Genomic DNA, 18,214 nt, shown 5'->3' with positions numbered 1-18,214 from the left:
GAGAGAGAGAGAGAGAGAGAGAGAGAGAGAGAGAGAGAGAGAGAGAGAGAAAGGAGATCTCCTGTCACTCAGGCTGGCCCTGAACTACTGACCTTTCAAGCTTCCATCTCCTTAGTGCTGGAATGACAGGCATATGCCACCATGCCTGGAAGTCCAGTGCAACAAAGTCAGTACTAGGAACAAAGCGTTTTTGACTGGGATTCACTGGGATCATCTACTAATAAACCTTAAAGTCTTTCATTTCCTTTTTTACTGACTTTGTCTTTTTTTTTTTCATACAAGAGTTACCAGAATAATTCTTCTAACAGTAAAGCCATAAACTCCTTTGCTTAAAATTGTTTGGCCCTTAATAAAAATCAAAGTCTATATAGCAGCCCTGTGTGCCCCATGATTTGTTCCATGGCCTCTGATTTCACTTTCCACCTACCTTAGCTCCCTCCTTCTTTACTCTGCTTTGTCTCTTTTCTTTTTCTGAGACAGGGTCTCCCTATATATCCCTGAGTGTCCTGGAACTCACTCTGTAGACCAGGTTGACTTGCAACTCACAGATCCGCCTGCCTCTGCCTCCCAAATGCTGGGATTAATGGGATTAAAGGTGTGTGCCACCATACTGGCCACTCTGCTCTTAACTACACCACAGTGGTGCTACTCACTAAGTAATTTCCCTAGCCCTGAAATTTTTATTATCTTATAAGTACACCTCCTAAACCCAGCCAGAAACATGACTGGATTTTGTTTTCTACAATCCTTTCCCAAAAGTGTTGCTAGTGTTCAGTATATTGATTCCATATCAATTTTTCACTTTAAAAAAGGGATACAGGTTACTTTTAAACAAGTATTTTATATTTGTTTTTAAGAGTATTTTTATTAACAGACTATTTTCATCTGTTAATGAAACTAGAATATCTCAACCTAATAACATTTAATAAAAAAACATAAATGGAAAAATCCAGCAAACACAGGTACAAATTATAGTTTTGGCACTAAATTCTAATCAATAAACTTAAAAATGAAACCTTCGTTGGGTATGGTGGTACATGCCTTTCTTTAATCACACACTGTCAAGGCAGAGGTAGGTGGATCTCTGTGAGTTTGAGGCACTGCAAGTCCCAGGCCAGCCAAGGGTACACAGTGAGACACTGTCTCAAAAACAGACAGACAAAGAGGGGGTGCTGGCTGAGTTTATTCTCTTTCTCCTCTTCCACTGCCACAAAGTAAAAAGAAGGCTAGAAAGATGGCTCAGCAGTTAAGAGCTGTACTTCCAGAGGATCAAAAGCCTGTGACTTCCAAGGGCAACATCATTCACATATAGCTATACCTACATGCACATAAAGACAATTAAAAATAACAAAATAAATCTTATGAAGGGAAAGAGTGAGACATAATAGAATACTTCTCTAGTTATATAAATCATTTGAGTCCAAAGTTGGAAAGTCAGTCAGGTGACATAGTTAGACCCTTTCTGAAAAATACTCAATTAAGTAGTAACTTAACCTTTTTCATCTTTCCAGACAGACTAGAAATTTAGTAATATAATTTTAAGATCTTGAGTATATTGTATTATTTGAAATTAATCTTTCAGAACTATTTGAATAAAAGAAAAATAAGTTATATATGCCAAAGGTCAATCACTGGCCAGACTTCCTGTACTGGAGACTGAGGAGTAAGGTCCAGAAATCTTTTAAAAGAATTCCTTCAGGGGATTGTGATTCACGTTAAAAATCTGATCTCTTGGGCTAGTGAGATGGCTCAGTGGTTGAGAGCTGTTCAATTCCAAAGACCTCACAAGGCAGCTAACTAACCATCTGTAACTCTAGTTCCAAGGGATAAGTAAACCAGGGATCAAAGATTTGTTGAGTGATTCAGTAACTATGGATCAAGAGGTATTTTGTGTCACTATTTAGCAAGAACCTAAAAAAGATAATCTAACAAATCAAATTTCAACAGGCATAAAACTAAAAAGGTGGTTATTAACTAGGTAAGATAGTTACTTGCTGAGAACCAGTTTAATAGCAAATTGAACAAAGGTAGACCATTAATTTTTGAAAAATGACAAAATAATTTTTACTATGGCAACTAAATATAAAATACTATGTAGTATAAAATTTAATTGCTGGAAATACACTACAAAAACACTCAATGATAAAAACAGTTAAGAATGTATGTGTATTTGATAAAATATATGAGGCAGTATTATTTTATGAGTAGGGTTCAAAGGCAGTAAAATACATAATGGGGGGGGGGGGGGACACTGGCATGCTGTTCACACGATACCCTTCCTAACATGGTCATCTGAGCCCATGGGGAGTTCTAGTTGTGTTGGGGGGGGGGGGAGACAGGGTTTCTCTATGTAACAGTCCTGGATATCCTGGAACTCGCTTTGTAGACCAAGCTGGTCTCAAATTCACTGAGATTCACCTGCCTCTGCCTCCCAAGTGCTGGGAATAAAGGAGTGAGCCACTACCGCATGGCCTCAAATAAATAATTTTGTGGGTTCCTCCCCCCATTCTTTGAAACTCGTGTGTGTGTGTGTGTTGTTGGGGACGGAAGAAAGGGCTTTACACACGAAGATTTAAATTAACAACAAAAAAAAAAAAACACCTTTAAACACCTTTATGAAGGCTGCAACTGTCTAAGAGTTAGTGGCCCATTGGTAACAGCTGTGTTAACGGTTCTCCAGCTACTCCCCACTGAACAGTGGGAGCTCAGTAGAGATGTTACCTGTCCCCTAGTGTTTAAATTCCTGGCTGGTTGAATCTATAGATGTGCACCCAAGGCTACATAGTGCAAACAGCACCGCCTTGCATAAGTCATCCTTCTATTAGTCTAAGGAATTGTTTCCAAAAACCCCTTCCACCTCCATATTAAAGATACCAATATCTGCAGAATTTCCTGCCTCATATAAAATGTTAACATTCTCTAGATGATTTACAATACCCACTAGTACATATCTAAATCTATTTAACTAATTGCCTCACTGTAGGATGACCAATTCTGTGTTGTTCAGTAGAAATGCTATTTTCCACCCAAACATTTCAATCCCTAGTTGGCTGAATCTCTAGATACAGCATCCAAGGATACAGAGAGCAAACAGTTTCTTTCAATTTATTTGATTATATACTATGACACAGTAATGGATTCAAATACAGATAAAAGAAACTAAACTTTGTGTATATATCCAAAAGGTATGTCCTTTAAAATTTCTTTGAATATGATGATGTTAAAAGTATACACATAGGGGGCTGGAGAGATGGCTCAGTGGTTAAGAGCATTGCCTGCTCTTCCAAAGGTCCTGAGTTCAATTCCCAGCAACCACATGGTGGCTCACAACCATCTGTAAAGAGGTCTGGCGCCCTCTTCTGGCCTTCAGGCATACAGACAGAATATTGTATACATAATAAATAAATAAATATTTAAAAAAAAGTATACACACAGAAATCATGCCTTGAAGACCTCCCCCGCTTTTTGGTTTTTCGAGACAGGGTTTCTCTGTGTAACAGCCCTAGCTGTCCTGGAACTAGCTCTTATAAACCAGGCTGGCCTCAAACTCACAAGAGATCCACCTGCCTCTGTCTCCTGAGTACTGGAATTAAAGGCGTGTGCAACCACCACCTGTTTCCCATTTTAGTTCTAAAAGTTAACCATGATGAAGATGTTATAAATGATGACAAAGAAGTTCTTATAATACAAGAGTCTCTCCTCACCATCTACACTAATTGCTCCCAACCAATGTTAGTAAATTTTCTGAGTAATAACCCTCTAGTCTCATTTCCTTGACTGTGAAAATGGTAATATTATCAAATGTAGTAGTCTCAGATTCCCTGTGAAAAACAGATGCCTCCACTGGTAAAGTGGTCTATGCCTTTCTACATTTCTGATACTTAATATGTAATTTTTTAAGTTAAAAGATCAAAAAAAAATTAGATGACTTCCCCCTCCTTTAGCAATAAGGAACACAAGAGTTACCTTCAGACATTTAGAAGACAGATCTGACGACCTATGCGACTTCAGAGAATAGTGGAAATTCCAACATGTCAGGACTTCATTCAAAGAAGTTAAAGCAGTGTTAAAGGTGAATTTTATGAGAATTGCAAAACTGCTTTAATTTTGGTGGCAATTAAGTATATTCTGGATTATAAATAATCCCTATTTTTTATTTTATGTGCATGGATATTTTGCCTGCATGTATGCATGCATGTCTGGTGCCTGAAGAGATGAGAAGGTGTCAGATCCCCTGGAATTGGAGTTACAGATGGCTGTGAGCCACTATGTAGGCAGTGGCAATCAATCCCAGGTCCTCTAGAAGAGCAGTCAGTGCTCTTCACTGCTGAGCTGATGTGGGATTCCTCCTCTGTAAACTGTGAATACCACTGATTAATTAATAAAGGACTGCCTTGGATCTGTAGGACGGAGCTTAGCTAGGCAGGGAAGACTGAGCTGAATGCTGGATGAAAGGAGGAGTCGAGAGGAGGAGAAGCCATGGAGCCCTACAGGAGACAGACACCAGAACTTTAGCCAGTAAGCTACAGCCATGTGGTATACACAGATTAGTAGAAATGGGTTAAATTAATCTGTAAGAGTTAGCCAATAAGAAGTTAGAGCTAGCCGGGAGGTGGTGGCACACGCCTTTAATCCCAGCACTCGGGAGGCAGAGGCAGGCGGATCTCTGTGAGTTTGAGGCCAGCCTGGTCTACAAGAGCTAGTTCCAGGACAGGAACCAAAAGCTACAGAGAAACCGTGTCTCAAAAATCCATAAATAAATAAATGAATGAATGAATGAATGAATGAAGACAGAGCTAATAGGTCAAGCAGTAATTTAAATAATATAGTTTCTGTGTGATTATTTCGGGACTAAGCGGCTGGAAACTAACTAGAGGCCTTCCTCCAACCATCTCTCCAGCCCGATTTCTACATAGTTTTATATCCTTGCCTTAAGTCTATTTGAGGTGATCTGACTAGTATCATTTACTAAAAAGGCTACTTTGTTTATTTAAGACAGGATAACATAAGGATGACCTGAAATAGACTCTGCAGCCCAAAGTAGCCTTGAACTGGTGGCAATCCTTAGCCTCCCAAATTCTGGGATTAAAGACATGACCACCAACATCCATCCAGAGACTTTGAGACAGTTCCATGCTCTAGCCCAGGTTAATCCGGGATCCCCACCCCCATGCCCATACTTTTGAGATAGGGTCGCTTGAACTTGAAATTCTCCCAGCTCAGCCTCCTCAGTGCTTGGATTACAGTCATGCACCACTACACTCAGCTCAAGATTACACATTTTTTAAAATAAAGTATACTTAGACTCAGGGTCCTGGGCATGTATCAAAAATTCACAAGGATCATTTTTCCTTTTATTTTTTTTGGTTTTTCGAGACAGGGTTTCTCTGTGGTTTTGGAGCCTGTCCTGGAACTAGCTCTTGTAGACCAGGCTGGTCTCGAACTCACAAAGATCCGCCTGCCTCTGCCTCCCAAGTGCTGGGATTAAAGGCGTGCGCCACCACCGCCCGGCTTAAGGATCATTTTTCTTAGAGAAGACAATTGAACATTCGTCAGAATTGACAAATATGGGAATAAACTTCATAGTAACAGCTTAATAGTAACAGCTTCCAAAAATGAGACTTATCATATTAGAAAGCTTTTAATGTCTCTAAGAAAATTCTAATAATAAAGTCAACAAATTAGTAAACATGACTATTGACAATGCTTAGACCTGACAAATATATTTTGAAAAATCTTGAAAAATAATGTCAAAAATCTAAATCCAGGTCATTATGTTTCAAGAAACTTAAGCTTAAAAATCAAACTGTGCTAAAAAGAACACAGTATAGTAAAAATAACTATATCAAAATTATTCCATTGTGGCCTGAGCTATCAAAATTATTAGTTTAATTATTAACGTAGTTTATCAATGAATCTGATACACAAATATCTGTAATATATGAGTAATTACATAGCTAATTACAGGCCTTAGTAGTTCAATGCTAGCTTTGTGATCAACAGCTATAGAAACATTTGTTTAAAGATGTGTGTGTGTGTGTGTGTGCACATGTGTTTGTGTTTAGGTGCTTGTGGAGGCCAAAATAGGATGTCAGAATCCCTGGAGCTTGAGTTATAGGTGAAGTGAGTGCCGGTAATGTGAATGCTGGGAACTGAACTCAGATCTTCTGAAAGAGAAGCAAAGCACTCTTAACTGCTGAGTCATCTCTCCAGTCCCTAAAGAAAAATAAAAACACATAACAACTTATTCATATTTAACAAGGTAGTATCTCTTACTCCATTCTTAGTGGAGACGGACTTAAGAATTCATTTAAAATACTATTGTAATTGTGTTATCTATAAAAACAGGCAATTTCCAACTTTACTACTAAGTTTAAAAGCTATTTGATGGGATTCTTGATACTAAAACAATATGGAAATATCTTTCTCAAGTTCCTGCCCTCTAACAGCCAAAAATCCACTAAAAACTTCCCTCCTTATTTTTATCACTATGGAAAATATTTAGGCTATATTACACAACAAAACAAACCTTCATTTAATACAAAAAACCTAGATATTTATGGGAAATGAAGAAGAGCATTAGTTACTTTACCGTGGTTATAGTTCATTTTAACTTGGCTCAAAGAACCTCATTCTTTTGGGATTTGGGGGGGGGGAAAAGCTTAATAATTTTAAACAGAATCGTCAAAGTTCAAAAGAGTGAAACCCGAGAGAGACGAAGCACTGTATGCCATTGTCACTTTATTTCCTAAGAAGATGGAATAGCAGTAAAGGCTTGATAAGTCTGCTAATCATAAGAAAAAATATTTAAAAAAACCAGCTGCAGAATACTATGCTTGACAGACGCTTTGCAGAATATAAATTTGGCTCATTTGCGACAAAAAACCACAGCCCATTATTACAATGCCAGTACTGGTCACAGTCTTGCCCTATGTATGAGGTGATAATAATCTTGCAGACAACCAAAAACCTACACTGAGACACTTGACTCATGTAGTCAGAAAATCCCATTCACACAGTTAATAATGAATAACTCAAGCAGGGCAAACTGGCATTCTTCCAGGAATCTGATATTCAAACACTAAGGAAGGAGTCTTTTCATTTTTTTAAATCACAAACTATATGCATATAGATGTGAGAATGCTACATTCTTTAATTCTACATAAGCAGTCTGTGAAGGGCAGAGTGACACTAACATGCAAATACAGAAGTACACATGCCAAGTAACAATTAGATAAAGCCAGGGATTACATTCTGAAGACTCAGAATTTGAGATTCTCAGAATTTGAGATTCTCAATTTAACTGTTTCTTAAACCAAAGCTAAGCTGCGTTGAGCTACAACTCACATTAGCCCCAGCTGCATTTCATCAATTCAATAAAAATACTGCTAAGATTTCAAATTTAATATTAAAGATGATAAAGTTCGTGAAAATGGTATTCTTAAAGCTAGAGAGATGGGTTCCACCGTTAAGAACAGTCAATGCCCTTAGAGAGGGCCTGGGTTGGACTCCTAACACCCATATGGCAGCTCACAATCATCTGTAACTCCTGTTCTAGGGGATGCAATGCCTTTTCTGACTCCTGTGGACACTGTACATACATGGTATACTTAACATATATACAGACAAAACACACATCAAAAAAAAAGTAAAGAAAGAAAATGGCATACTGGGGAAAGTGTAAACTAGTTCAAACTTTCTCAGAGGTTAAATAGTGCAATTGGAACTATTATAAAATGACATGTTTTTGATCCAGTAATTCCACTTCTTAGAGTTCAGAAATGTAAATTAAAGGCTATTATTAATCCTACCTCTGTTAATAACAGGGAGCTTTAGATTTACTCTAAATATGTCAAACACGTGAACAAGGGTCTTTCAGTAGTGAAATAACCATAATTTCTGTGTATTTGTATTGTTCTCAAATCTTTTCTATCCACCAAAACCTTTTAAGTTTCATTAAATATCTTTAAAATGGGTTAACTAAATCAAGTGATTTTGAATATATCCAGAGAATTCCTACTTAAATGTCAAAGGGAATAATCAAACCCCAACTTTATGTCTTATTATAATACACCTGTACCTAATGTCCAGAGTTTTCTGTCTGTGTGTTGGTACACATGTACGGGAGTGGACATGTGTGTAGAGGCCAGAGATTAAACTCATGTAGTTCCCCAAATACCATCCAACTTTTTCCTTTGAGATGTGGCCTCTCACTGACCTGGAACTCACCAAGTAGGCTAGGCTGGCCCAGCAAATATCAAGGACCTTCCTATCTCTGTTTCGCAAATGCTGTGACTACAAGTACGTGCTATATATCATAGCCAGCTTTTTATTTATTTTATTTTATTTATTGATTGATTGATTTTCGAGACAGGGTTTCTCCGTAGCTTTTTGGTTCCTGTCCTGGAACTAGCTCTTGTAGACCAAGCTGGCCTTGAACTCACAGAGATCTGCCTGCCTCTGCCTCCCGAGTGCTGAGATTAAAGGCACGCGCCACCACCGCCAGGCCATAGCCAGCTTTTTAAACAGGGATTCTGGGAATTAAACTCAAATTCTCTACAAAGAGTACTGACTAAGTTATCTGCCTAGCCCAAAGGCTTTTTTTAAAATATTAATTTTAATACCAAAGTATGGCTAGGGTGACAAATAAGTATAGTCACCCCCATGACTGGCTTAAATGCTAGCACAGTTTACTGAACAAAATCCTGAAACCAGCCATGAGACCACTGGGAGAAAGTAATGCTAATATCTGCTATGAATATAGGAGGAGGCGGTAGTGCTAGCCTTGCTATTATTTGTCACCCTTATCAGGGCTTAAGTAAATTTTGTAGAGAAGTTAGGAAGGAAGACAACTTAAGTAAGGTCCAGCAGTATGCAAGAACTCCAGGCTGGGAACAGCTTGTGGACTTAGCGTGGTGATAAATCAATCAAAACAGAAGAAATGTTACACTTCAGCAGTTGCTGAGGTCATGTGCCATCATCTTTGTCTTTAGATACCTACATTACAGGTCTGAAACATGTAACTAATGTTCCCGAGTAGAAATACCGCACTCCAAAGGCATTCAAAAGATTTATGTTACTATACACATTTAATAGATCTTAAGAAAACAGACTCCAATAGAGTTTAAAGCTTTATTCACCGTGGGTTATGTTTACTCATTGATAGAAATGAACTGATCTCTAGCTAAAGGTCAATTATGCTTCAAAGTAAAACTTCAACATTAAATATGCTATATGGTTTGAAAGCTCAAAATTAGGAGTATAATCTCATATTAAATATTAAATGATATTTATTTGCACCATTTAAAAGCACATGTGCTTTTAAAAAGATAACTTCAAAATTGTATCATATTTACTCAAGAAGAGAGAAAATTCAGTGGATCAAATACTGAATATTAATTTTGGGGGGTAAAAGGTAAAAACTATTAAAGATTGTATATGCTTTAGGATAATAATGATATGTTAGTCTCTACTAAACATTTTTTTTTCTATTTCATGTTTTGATTTCCTGAGACAAGGCCACTATATAGCCCAGGCTAGCCTCAAGACTTGGCAATCCTCTTGCCTCAGCTTCCAGAGTGCTGGACTATATAGGCTTACACCACCACTTCCAATTTTTAAATAGTTTTTGGTAAATAATTTTATTCTCAACTTTTTCATAACTCTAAGTCAAAGTCTTTTCTATCCTGTAAATAAATTTATAGTCATCTCAAAGACCTAAAATTAAAGGAAGAAATGATTAGGGGATTATCTCAAGTCAATTTAGTCTTTGCAGTCCTAGTTATGAATTACATTTAATCAGTTAATAGTAACACAATCTAGAAACAATGTCTAACACAAGGCAACTGCTCCTAATACCAAAATAACAGCAAACTATCATACCACTATTAGGTCACACCAGCTAGTTAGTAATAAAACTGAGTTTTAAACTTAGGCATTCTTTTTGTTTTGTTTTGCTTTTTTTGAGACAGGGCCTCTCTCTATAGCTCTGGCTGTCCTATGTAGACTCGGGTAGCTCCCAGAGAACTGCCTGCCTCTGCCTCCTGAGTGCTAGGACAGGTGTGCACACCACCCTGCATAAACCCAGACACTCTTAACTGGAGGGCTTTAACTCATAAGAAATACCACCTCTATAGCATACCTACACTACAACATAAACAGGAAATGCTAACGAAAGTGAAAAAGGATATGAAAGTATATCAAATAGCATAATTTTAGCTAATGAAATCTTTAAATTAAAGAAAAAAAAGAGATTGGGGAGGGCTGGGGAAATGGTTCAGTCAGTAAAGTGCTTGAAATATAAGCATAAAGACCCAAGTTCACTCCCCAAGGTTTGCTTGGTATTGCATACTTTTAGGCAGAGATGGGCAGGTCCCTGGAGCTCATTGAACATCTAGCCTAGCCTAATCTGTGAGCCCCAGGTCCCAAGTAGAAGACCCTGCCTCATAGTTCCCGAGCTATGACTCTGGAGGTTGGCTTTCACATGTACACATATATAAATACAATAGCATACCTGCATTTGTGTATACACACATAAATATACATGAGACAAATATTAAGTGTTAACGGTAATATTTAAGTGACAAAATTACAAGCATATTTTCTATATACTTTTTAGGTATTTCACTATATTTTGCTATGATTTTGAACAACCATTTTAAGATTATATATTTAAATTTGGGGCTGTTTACTATGCCTTGTTCATAACAGCAAAACAATAATGGTACATCCATGCTAACTAAAAATTATGGTAGTTAAAAGGAATAAAGTAGTTCTTATAACTAGCAATGAAAGATAGTTAAGATATAGTATTAAAGGAAAAAAGATTAAATGAAGGAATACATATAAAAAGCTGGGCAGAACAAATATTTTAAGTTATGTAAATAGGGAATTATGTGAATTAAAAGGATCTATCAGAGACACATTGAACATATTTTTTTTAACCCTAACCCAGAAACACACTGAACTTTAGGGGCAATTGCTTCATCAAACTGGTAGTACTGGTAGTAATGAAGGGAATTTGTAGTTTTTATTCTACTCTATAATTCTATATTTATATAATTACAATGAAAACGAATAGATAGTAATCATGTAATTTTTTTTAAAGAAAAAACGTCCCAAAATGTTCTCTGAGAAGGCTTGCATTATAGTCTAGTCATAAAAACCTAAAGGCCAGATCTGAAGTCTTACCCAAATTCTTCAAGACATTCTGGAATGTTCTTTGTTTACTATAGCAGAACTGAATTGATTGCCTTCTTGATGGCAGTAAACAGAATCCAATAGCAGCCTGTTAATTTTAAGCCTGTAACACTAAAGTTGTCCTATGGATGACCCATAGATGAATTTTTTAAAAGAGCAATTTTATTTTAGTCATTGTATTCCATCAGCAAAATACTTGCAAAGTTAATAACAATCACTAATATTCTATTTATTATGTATCATATTTTCATAAGGCTATATATGTTTAATGCTTGTAATATGGCAAAAAGAGGCATGGGAAGTTAAATATCACTCAGTGGAACAAAATGGAATCCTTGGCAGTCAGGATCCAGAGAATATGCACTTATCCACTTGAGATGGAGGTGTACCACACATAACAAATGTCTGCTAACAATGAGACGAGAGTGACTACGTTCCACATGTTTACCTGGCAGACAGTCCTCAGCTACACACAGATGCCTTCTTTACTCAGAACGCAAAGAACAGAGACATTTTTAACATACTTTAAAGGATACTAACTTACTTCCCAGGCCTTGGACATAATGCACATCTATGTTTATTAACAAAATATGTTCTTTAGTCTGGTTTTAATAAATAGAAACAGTATCAAAAAGGTGAGAGAAAATTAAAATTCAAGACTGAAAAAGTAGCACGAGGATTACAAATCATAAGAAAGGTTCCTATGAAAAAATAATCAAGGGATATAGGAAGACTTCAAAAAAGAAAAAAAGCACCCTTTAAAATCCTCTGCATTCTCTTTGCTCATTCAATTATTCATTAGCTGTTTTATTTGTTCATTCAAATACTTAGGGCTCATGAATGACAGTATTTCCTATTAGATGTTTTTCAAATCTAGTCTATTTAAGATTTTGCCTACAGAAAAATATAGCCAATCTTACAGTGGATAAAAGAAGGGGTCTCTTTACAGGAACTTGTTTAGTGTCTACGTTTATAAGACCCATACAACATATCAAACTATTTTAAGACTCCAATTTTCCACCCTTAAACTCTGCTTACTTTTACCAGTGCTTTTAGCTGGACAAACATATCTTCACAAACTATTAGGAAAAGGGGAGAAATAGAGAACACTTGTCACTCCTCAGTGAAAACAGCAACATTAAAGAACACTTTTGATTTGTCTAATTATGATAGCTCTAATCAACCAAGGACAGTAGACAGAAGCTATGTTCCACCACTAGCTTTTCCCCCATTAAATAAAATTTCAACATGATACCTTAAAATAATCTTTATATTAAGTATTCTAAAGAAGAATTTAATGGGAAAACATTAATAAACGACAGTGGAGATGAGCAGAACAATTAAATGAGAATATTTTGTTTTATAAAAATGGTACCATTTCAATTACTATCTTAAACGAGGCTTTATCTTCAAAAGAACAAGTTTACACTAGTTGACACTAAATATTCCTTTCTGAGAAAACTCTAGTAGACCAACTCTTTCCAAGCTACTAGAAAAATTTCACTCCCATTTTAAAAGTATTTAACATTATTCTTTAAAGCTTTCTCTGTGCTCTGACATTTTGCTTTGTTTTGTTGTAAGTAGCATCATGTTTACTGACCATTCACAAGCCAAAAACAATCTCTTCAATATATTTATTTGGATGACCACCACAAAGAACAAATGTCCTGCCTCCTCTCCAGAAAGAAACAAAAAACAAAACAGATAAAAAACCCTACAATGTGCTAGGGAGGGACTAGAGAAATAATGTTTGTGCACTATTGAAAGGAATATTAAAAAGGTAGAAACTACTATTGAAAAGGTATGGAAGTTCCTCAAAAACTTATTTACTGTTTTATAATTTAGCAGACTGACTGGGAACAGGACCTTCATGAGATATTTGCATATATGTTCTCAGCAACACAACACAGGCAAAGGAGAAGCAATCCAAGTGTCAGTGGACAAACAATGCAGCATAGTTATAAACAGAAAGTCTTCAAGGGAAACGGCGCACAAACCACTACATGAATGAAAGGACATCATCAGAAATAAAATTCACAGAAAGACAAAACCCATATGACTCTAGTTTCATGTGCATTCAGAGCAGCCAGGTTTGTGATTCAGAAAGAATGGTGGCACCAGTGTGGGAAGCTGGGAGTTGTAAAATGGCTATAGATTCAGTTTTGCAAGACAATTGGTCATATGACAAAATTTGCCATTGATATATTTTATAATGGCTAGAATAGGATATTTTACATTAAGTCTTTTTAAAGAACTAAATAAAACATACACAATCACTTCAAAGGCAATAGGGAGATTGTCTTGGAGTAATATCTTTAAATTTGCTTTAGAATTTTGAACTCTATATTTGTCTAAAAGATTATGCCTAGCAAACAGATGAGTTTGTTAATTTTTATTGGAGAAAGCATGAATGTTAAATCAAATTCAATGCACATACCAAGTATTTCTGTTTTTTTTTTTTTCACTTCAAGAGATGGAGACAAAATTGTTATAATTAAAACCTATGGTTAGTTGAAACATTCTCACTACACTTTTATCAAAAAAACGCTGAGCAATGACAACATTGGCTGGTTAAATTCCTTTTTAAACCCTTCAGAATAAAGCAGAAAACATGCAAATAAGTATCTATACCACAAGCAACAAAAAACTAGATAAAACCCACCTGTTGCTATCTAGTCCCAAAGGGGGTGGGGGACTGAAACAAAGTACCTTTTTCCTTCTGAGTTAAAATCAGTTTCTTGGTAGGAAGGCAGTTCAGCCCCACATCTATATTTGGATTACTTTCTCCTTATAAGGAAAGGGACCTTTGTTAACAATCTTAGATAAAAAAGTGATGCAGTGCTTCAGATACCCATCTTTTTAAAAACTATTTTAAGAGGTTTAACCTAAAGCTTTAATATTCATGTATGGGAATAACATCTTACAACCAAACAACATAAACTATTCTAAATTCTTATATATAAAAAAAGTCAAGAGACTAATCTGCCTTAGCCTCCTATACACCATCCTTGACATACAAAAACTTGGAATGTAAGCACAATATCTAAAAGCTTGAGCATGGACACCAGAGCCACAAGGACAACAGAAGCTAACCCACAGAAAGTTGGGGCACTCTCTAGACTGTAGTACAAGATGCGTATAGGAGTGAACAGGAGTGAATGTCCAAATACCCTGTCAGCTCAGTAAACACTAAACGGGAGAGTGTATTAACCCACATTTCATACAAATGAGCTGCTCGCAACTGACGAATACAAACTCAAAGCCTTGCCTTGAGACAAAGGCCAATGGTCGTAAATATTGAGGTAGGCTAAGCAAAGCACCTTATTGCTACTGAGTTCCTACAGAAATCAGCATTTATAATTGTCTACTCAAAACTAACGCATCAGAACAGAAAAAAAAAAGTTACCAGTTCTAAAACCTAAAGCTACATTATCTTGGGTCTCTCTTGCTGAAATAAACAGCACGGCTAGAATATGTGTTATGTCTAGAGTCCAGAGTAAATTCAAAATGACCTATTTAGGGAGGAAACACTCAGAAGAGGAATTGTGATGACAGTATATCATATGCTCAGTGAAACAACTGATGATAGTTGCCATGGCCCAGGGATACTGCTTCAACAGGAAAGATCCCTTTTGAACCTTTGAATTCAATACTAGTCTTTTCAGTTTTTGAGCTATGGAGAAAAAAATACATAAAGGCACAGAAGAGATATATAAATGTATACACACACACACACACACACACACACACACACATATATATATATATAGAGAGAGAGAGAGAGAGAGGGAGAGCGGTCTAAAGGTTATAGAAGCCTGAACTGTAACAATTAACACATATTTTGAAGCATACAGAATGTTACAAAGACTCCCATTCCATGTTGGCCTAAATACTTTAAATCCATTACCTCATTCCAGAAGGGTAGTATTATCACCTGGGGGTGGGGGGGGGCATATAATCCAAAAATATTTGCTAACTTGCCAGTGATCACAAAAAAAAAAAAAAAAAAAAAAAAAGGGTTGGGACTCCAACTTGTGGGTATCTATCCCTACCCTCTAAATCTTCAGAATGCTGATTCTTCAAACAAGGGAGAAAGCTAAATTGTAATAAGAAAAACTATGGCTAAATGAGTTTGATTTTAAGTGAGCAAAGCTAAAAGAGGAAATTAAGAAATATTTTTCTTAGAGATTTTACTTTAGTGAGCCAATAACTACTTGAAGTTTGAAATAGAGAATGAGTGTGACGTGTTCTCTGAAATCTAAGAATCCACATGCATGCTAAGTGAGTCAAGTGCAGTCCCAACAACTAAGAAGTCAACACCCCATACCCACTGTTAAATCCATCATGCATTTTTCTGTTCTGTTTTCTTCCAAATATTCAAGGTTTAGGTTTTCAATACCTTCTATTAAAAAAGCAAAATTCTTTCTCCCAAGTTTACTTGGGAGGCTCATTTAAAATGAAAAAATTGCAAAAAGAAAATCTTTACCTCCCAATATTTCAATTATGTTTCAAATAAATTATGATTTCAAAAGCACATCTTTAAAAAACAGCACCTAAAAGTTGCTGAGTGACCCATCACTTATGTTTATTATCTTTTAGTGATATTAAGAATCTCTATATTAAGAAATATAATCCCATCTGATCTAAAGCAGCTAACATCTTCAATGAAAAAAATTAATTAACAGATGGGTCTGGGGAAAAACCATTTAGAACTGTGCCCAATGCACAAAAGCTAATTCACTCATTCACTATAAAATTATTTTTGATTAAAAAAATAACATTGCATATAACCAGTGGGTGTATAACTGTGTATTGTATTAAATAATTCAGCACTTAATAAGGCCAGTAAGTTGGCACTACCACAATAACAATCTACCGAACGTTTAGAGCATAGCAGCCCCATCATTTCATCAAAATCATTGTAGTCACTTCTGCAAAATTAATTGCAACTAATTCTGGTAACTCGTGGTGCTTCGTCTCGACTTGTTGGCTCACTTTAAAACATTTTCAAAGTGCTTCTTTTGGTGCATACAAACCTTCTGTGAACCTTCTATGGAGTAAGGACCAAGATAAGGGACCCACAGAACAGCAAGAAGACGAATCAATTCTCTTCTGCTGCTATGGATAAGGGGAATTAATCTCTTCCTGAAGACTGGAAGGATTTAGCAGTACATTAAGCCAGTCTTCTAACCGCAGTTCTTACTATAAACCTTCACCTCTTTAAACTGATTTCCTCAAGGTTAAAATCCCGAAGAAGACAGAACTGTGTGCTGGCGGCAGGGGTCGATCTTACTACCACTAGCTGCACTCTTCATTCTAGAAGGTGCTCCTCAGACTCCAACCACAAGATGTTTCATAAACTTACAGCAAGTTTTCACGGACAATTTTTCACTTCGGATACATTTCCTGATACAATTCTTTTCAGGTGTTCCAACACATTTGCAACATTGTAACTGATGTGTTTCATTTGCTCTTATTATTCACCCCCCCCACCCCCCGCCATCTCACTAAAATAAGTAGAACCAAAACTAACAGTAAGCTGTTTTCAGGAGTGAAAGAGGCATATACATATTCACACGCAACGCCCGGCCTCTCCTGTCAGGCGATGCAAGGCACAAATTTGTAAAAACTGCAAGTTGTTTAAAATGACGCCGTTTCCCCAAATTCCCGTTACTCCGGAGGCGGCAAGTTTTCCCAGATCACAACGAGAGCCGCACGTGCAAACTAGAAAGTTAGCATCTTCGGGCCCCCGGAGCAACTCCCTAGCGTACAAAGGCGGCGGCGGCGGCCGCGGCTCAGCCAGGCGGCTCGGGGGTGGGAGTCCCGGGTCGGCCTCGACCCCAAGAAGCTGGCAGCGCGCGCAGGGTCCGCCCGGGGCCGGCTGATCGCGGCGACCGCGGAGGACAGGGGCGGCGGGAAGGCGCAGAAGCGAGAGGGGCGTACTCGGCCCTGGCCGGCTCGGCCGGATAGGCGCGCGGGGCAGGCTGGACTGCGACGGCGCGGGGCGGGCGTCCGGGGCGGAGACCCCAGCCCCGCCGAGCGCTGGGCCCGCGACTCCCACCCCCCGCGCCAAGATGGCGACGTGGACCGCGGGGGAGCCCGGCGCGCGAGGCTGGGAGGTTGGGGGGGGGCGGACGGGAGGGGAGCGGAGACAAAAAAGGCCAGCCCCCGGGAACGCGGCGGCCCGGCTTACTTTTTCTTCTCGTTCTCGCCGCCGGCGCCCTCCATGGCGAATCGGTGCCCGCGGTGCCTTCCCCCGCCGGCGGCCCCCGGGCTCGCTCACGGCCTAAGCGCTGGCTCGGTCCGCACGCGCAGAGAAAGGGGCAAGTCCAGAGGCGGGGTGCGAGGCGAGACGCCCCCCCGGGACGGCGAGGCGGGAGCTGCAAGCTGCGCTCGCCGGGCTCCGGCTCGGGCTCCCAGGCGCTCCTCGGGCTCGCTTGTCAGGGCCTGGCCAGCCACTGCCCACGACGGCAGCGAGGACAGTTCTCGCGTCCCCTCAGACGAGGAGGCTCTGTGCGCTGAGGCGCTGAGGCAGCGGCAGGGGGCGGGCAAGGGCGGAGGCGCGCTCGGGCGCGCGGCGAGGGGAGGGGAGCGGAGCCCAGGAGGGCGCGCGCCTCCTCCGCCGAGTCCGACGGAGGCGCGCGCCCGCGGACCCGCCTCACCTGAGCAGAGGCGGGTTCCTCGAGAGCCAATGGCGAGCGACGCAGGCGGCCAGGCCCCACCCCAGCCCACGTTGCCCTCAGCCAATCGGCAGGCGGTCAGCTGAGCCCCAGCTGGGACGCGCTGCCCCGCTCACGTGCTTGTCTGTGTGCGGCTGGGGAGGGCAGAGAAAGGGGCGAAGGGGTGCGGCTGAGCCCGGGGCTGGGGACTCGGCGACTTCGGCGGCGGCGGCGACGTCTGGCTTTGGGAGGCGCTGCTCGGGAGAGGGGGCTGCCGAGGTCCGAGCCTGGCTCGCACGGCCCTGCTGTCTGGAGTCATCTGAGGCTGGCTCGCTCCTCAGCGACGGCGCTGGACC

At 39.3% G+C, this 18,214-nt stretch overlaps 1 protein-coding gene across 2 annotated transcripts in view; it reads right to left on the bottom strand.

The window, feature by feature from the left end:
- Hif1a (hypoxia inducible factor 1 subunit alpha) overlaps positions 1 to 17,759 on the bottom strand; it is a 45,497-nt gene extending 27,738 nt beyond the window's left edge. For both annotated transcript variants that reach the window (XM_005343208.3, XM_005343209.3), the window contains exon 1: positions 17,393 to 17,759. In XM_005343208.3, coding sequence (XP_005343265.1) covers positions 17,393 to 17,427 — 35 coding nt within the window. In that variant the 5' untranslated portion in view covers positions 17,428 to 17,759. The remainder of the gene's footprint in view (positions 1 to 17,392) is intronic.
- Between the last annotated feature and the right edge of the window lie 455 nt (positions 17,760 to 18,214).

Source organism: Microtus ochrogaster, chromosome 1, assembly GCF_000317375.1.
Source record: "Microtus ochrogaster isolate Prairie Vole_2 chromosome 1, MicOch1.0, whole genome shotgun sequence".
NCBI lineage: Eukaryota > Metazoa > Chordata > Mammalia > Rodentia > Cricetidae > Microtus > Microtus ochrogaster.
The sequence above is the reverse complement of the archived record's forward strand: the minus strand, read 5'-3'. Positions and strand labels throughout refer to the sequence as shown.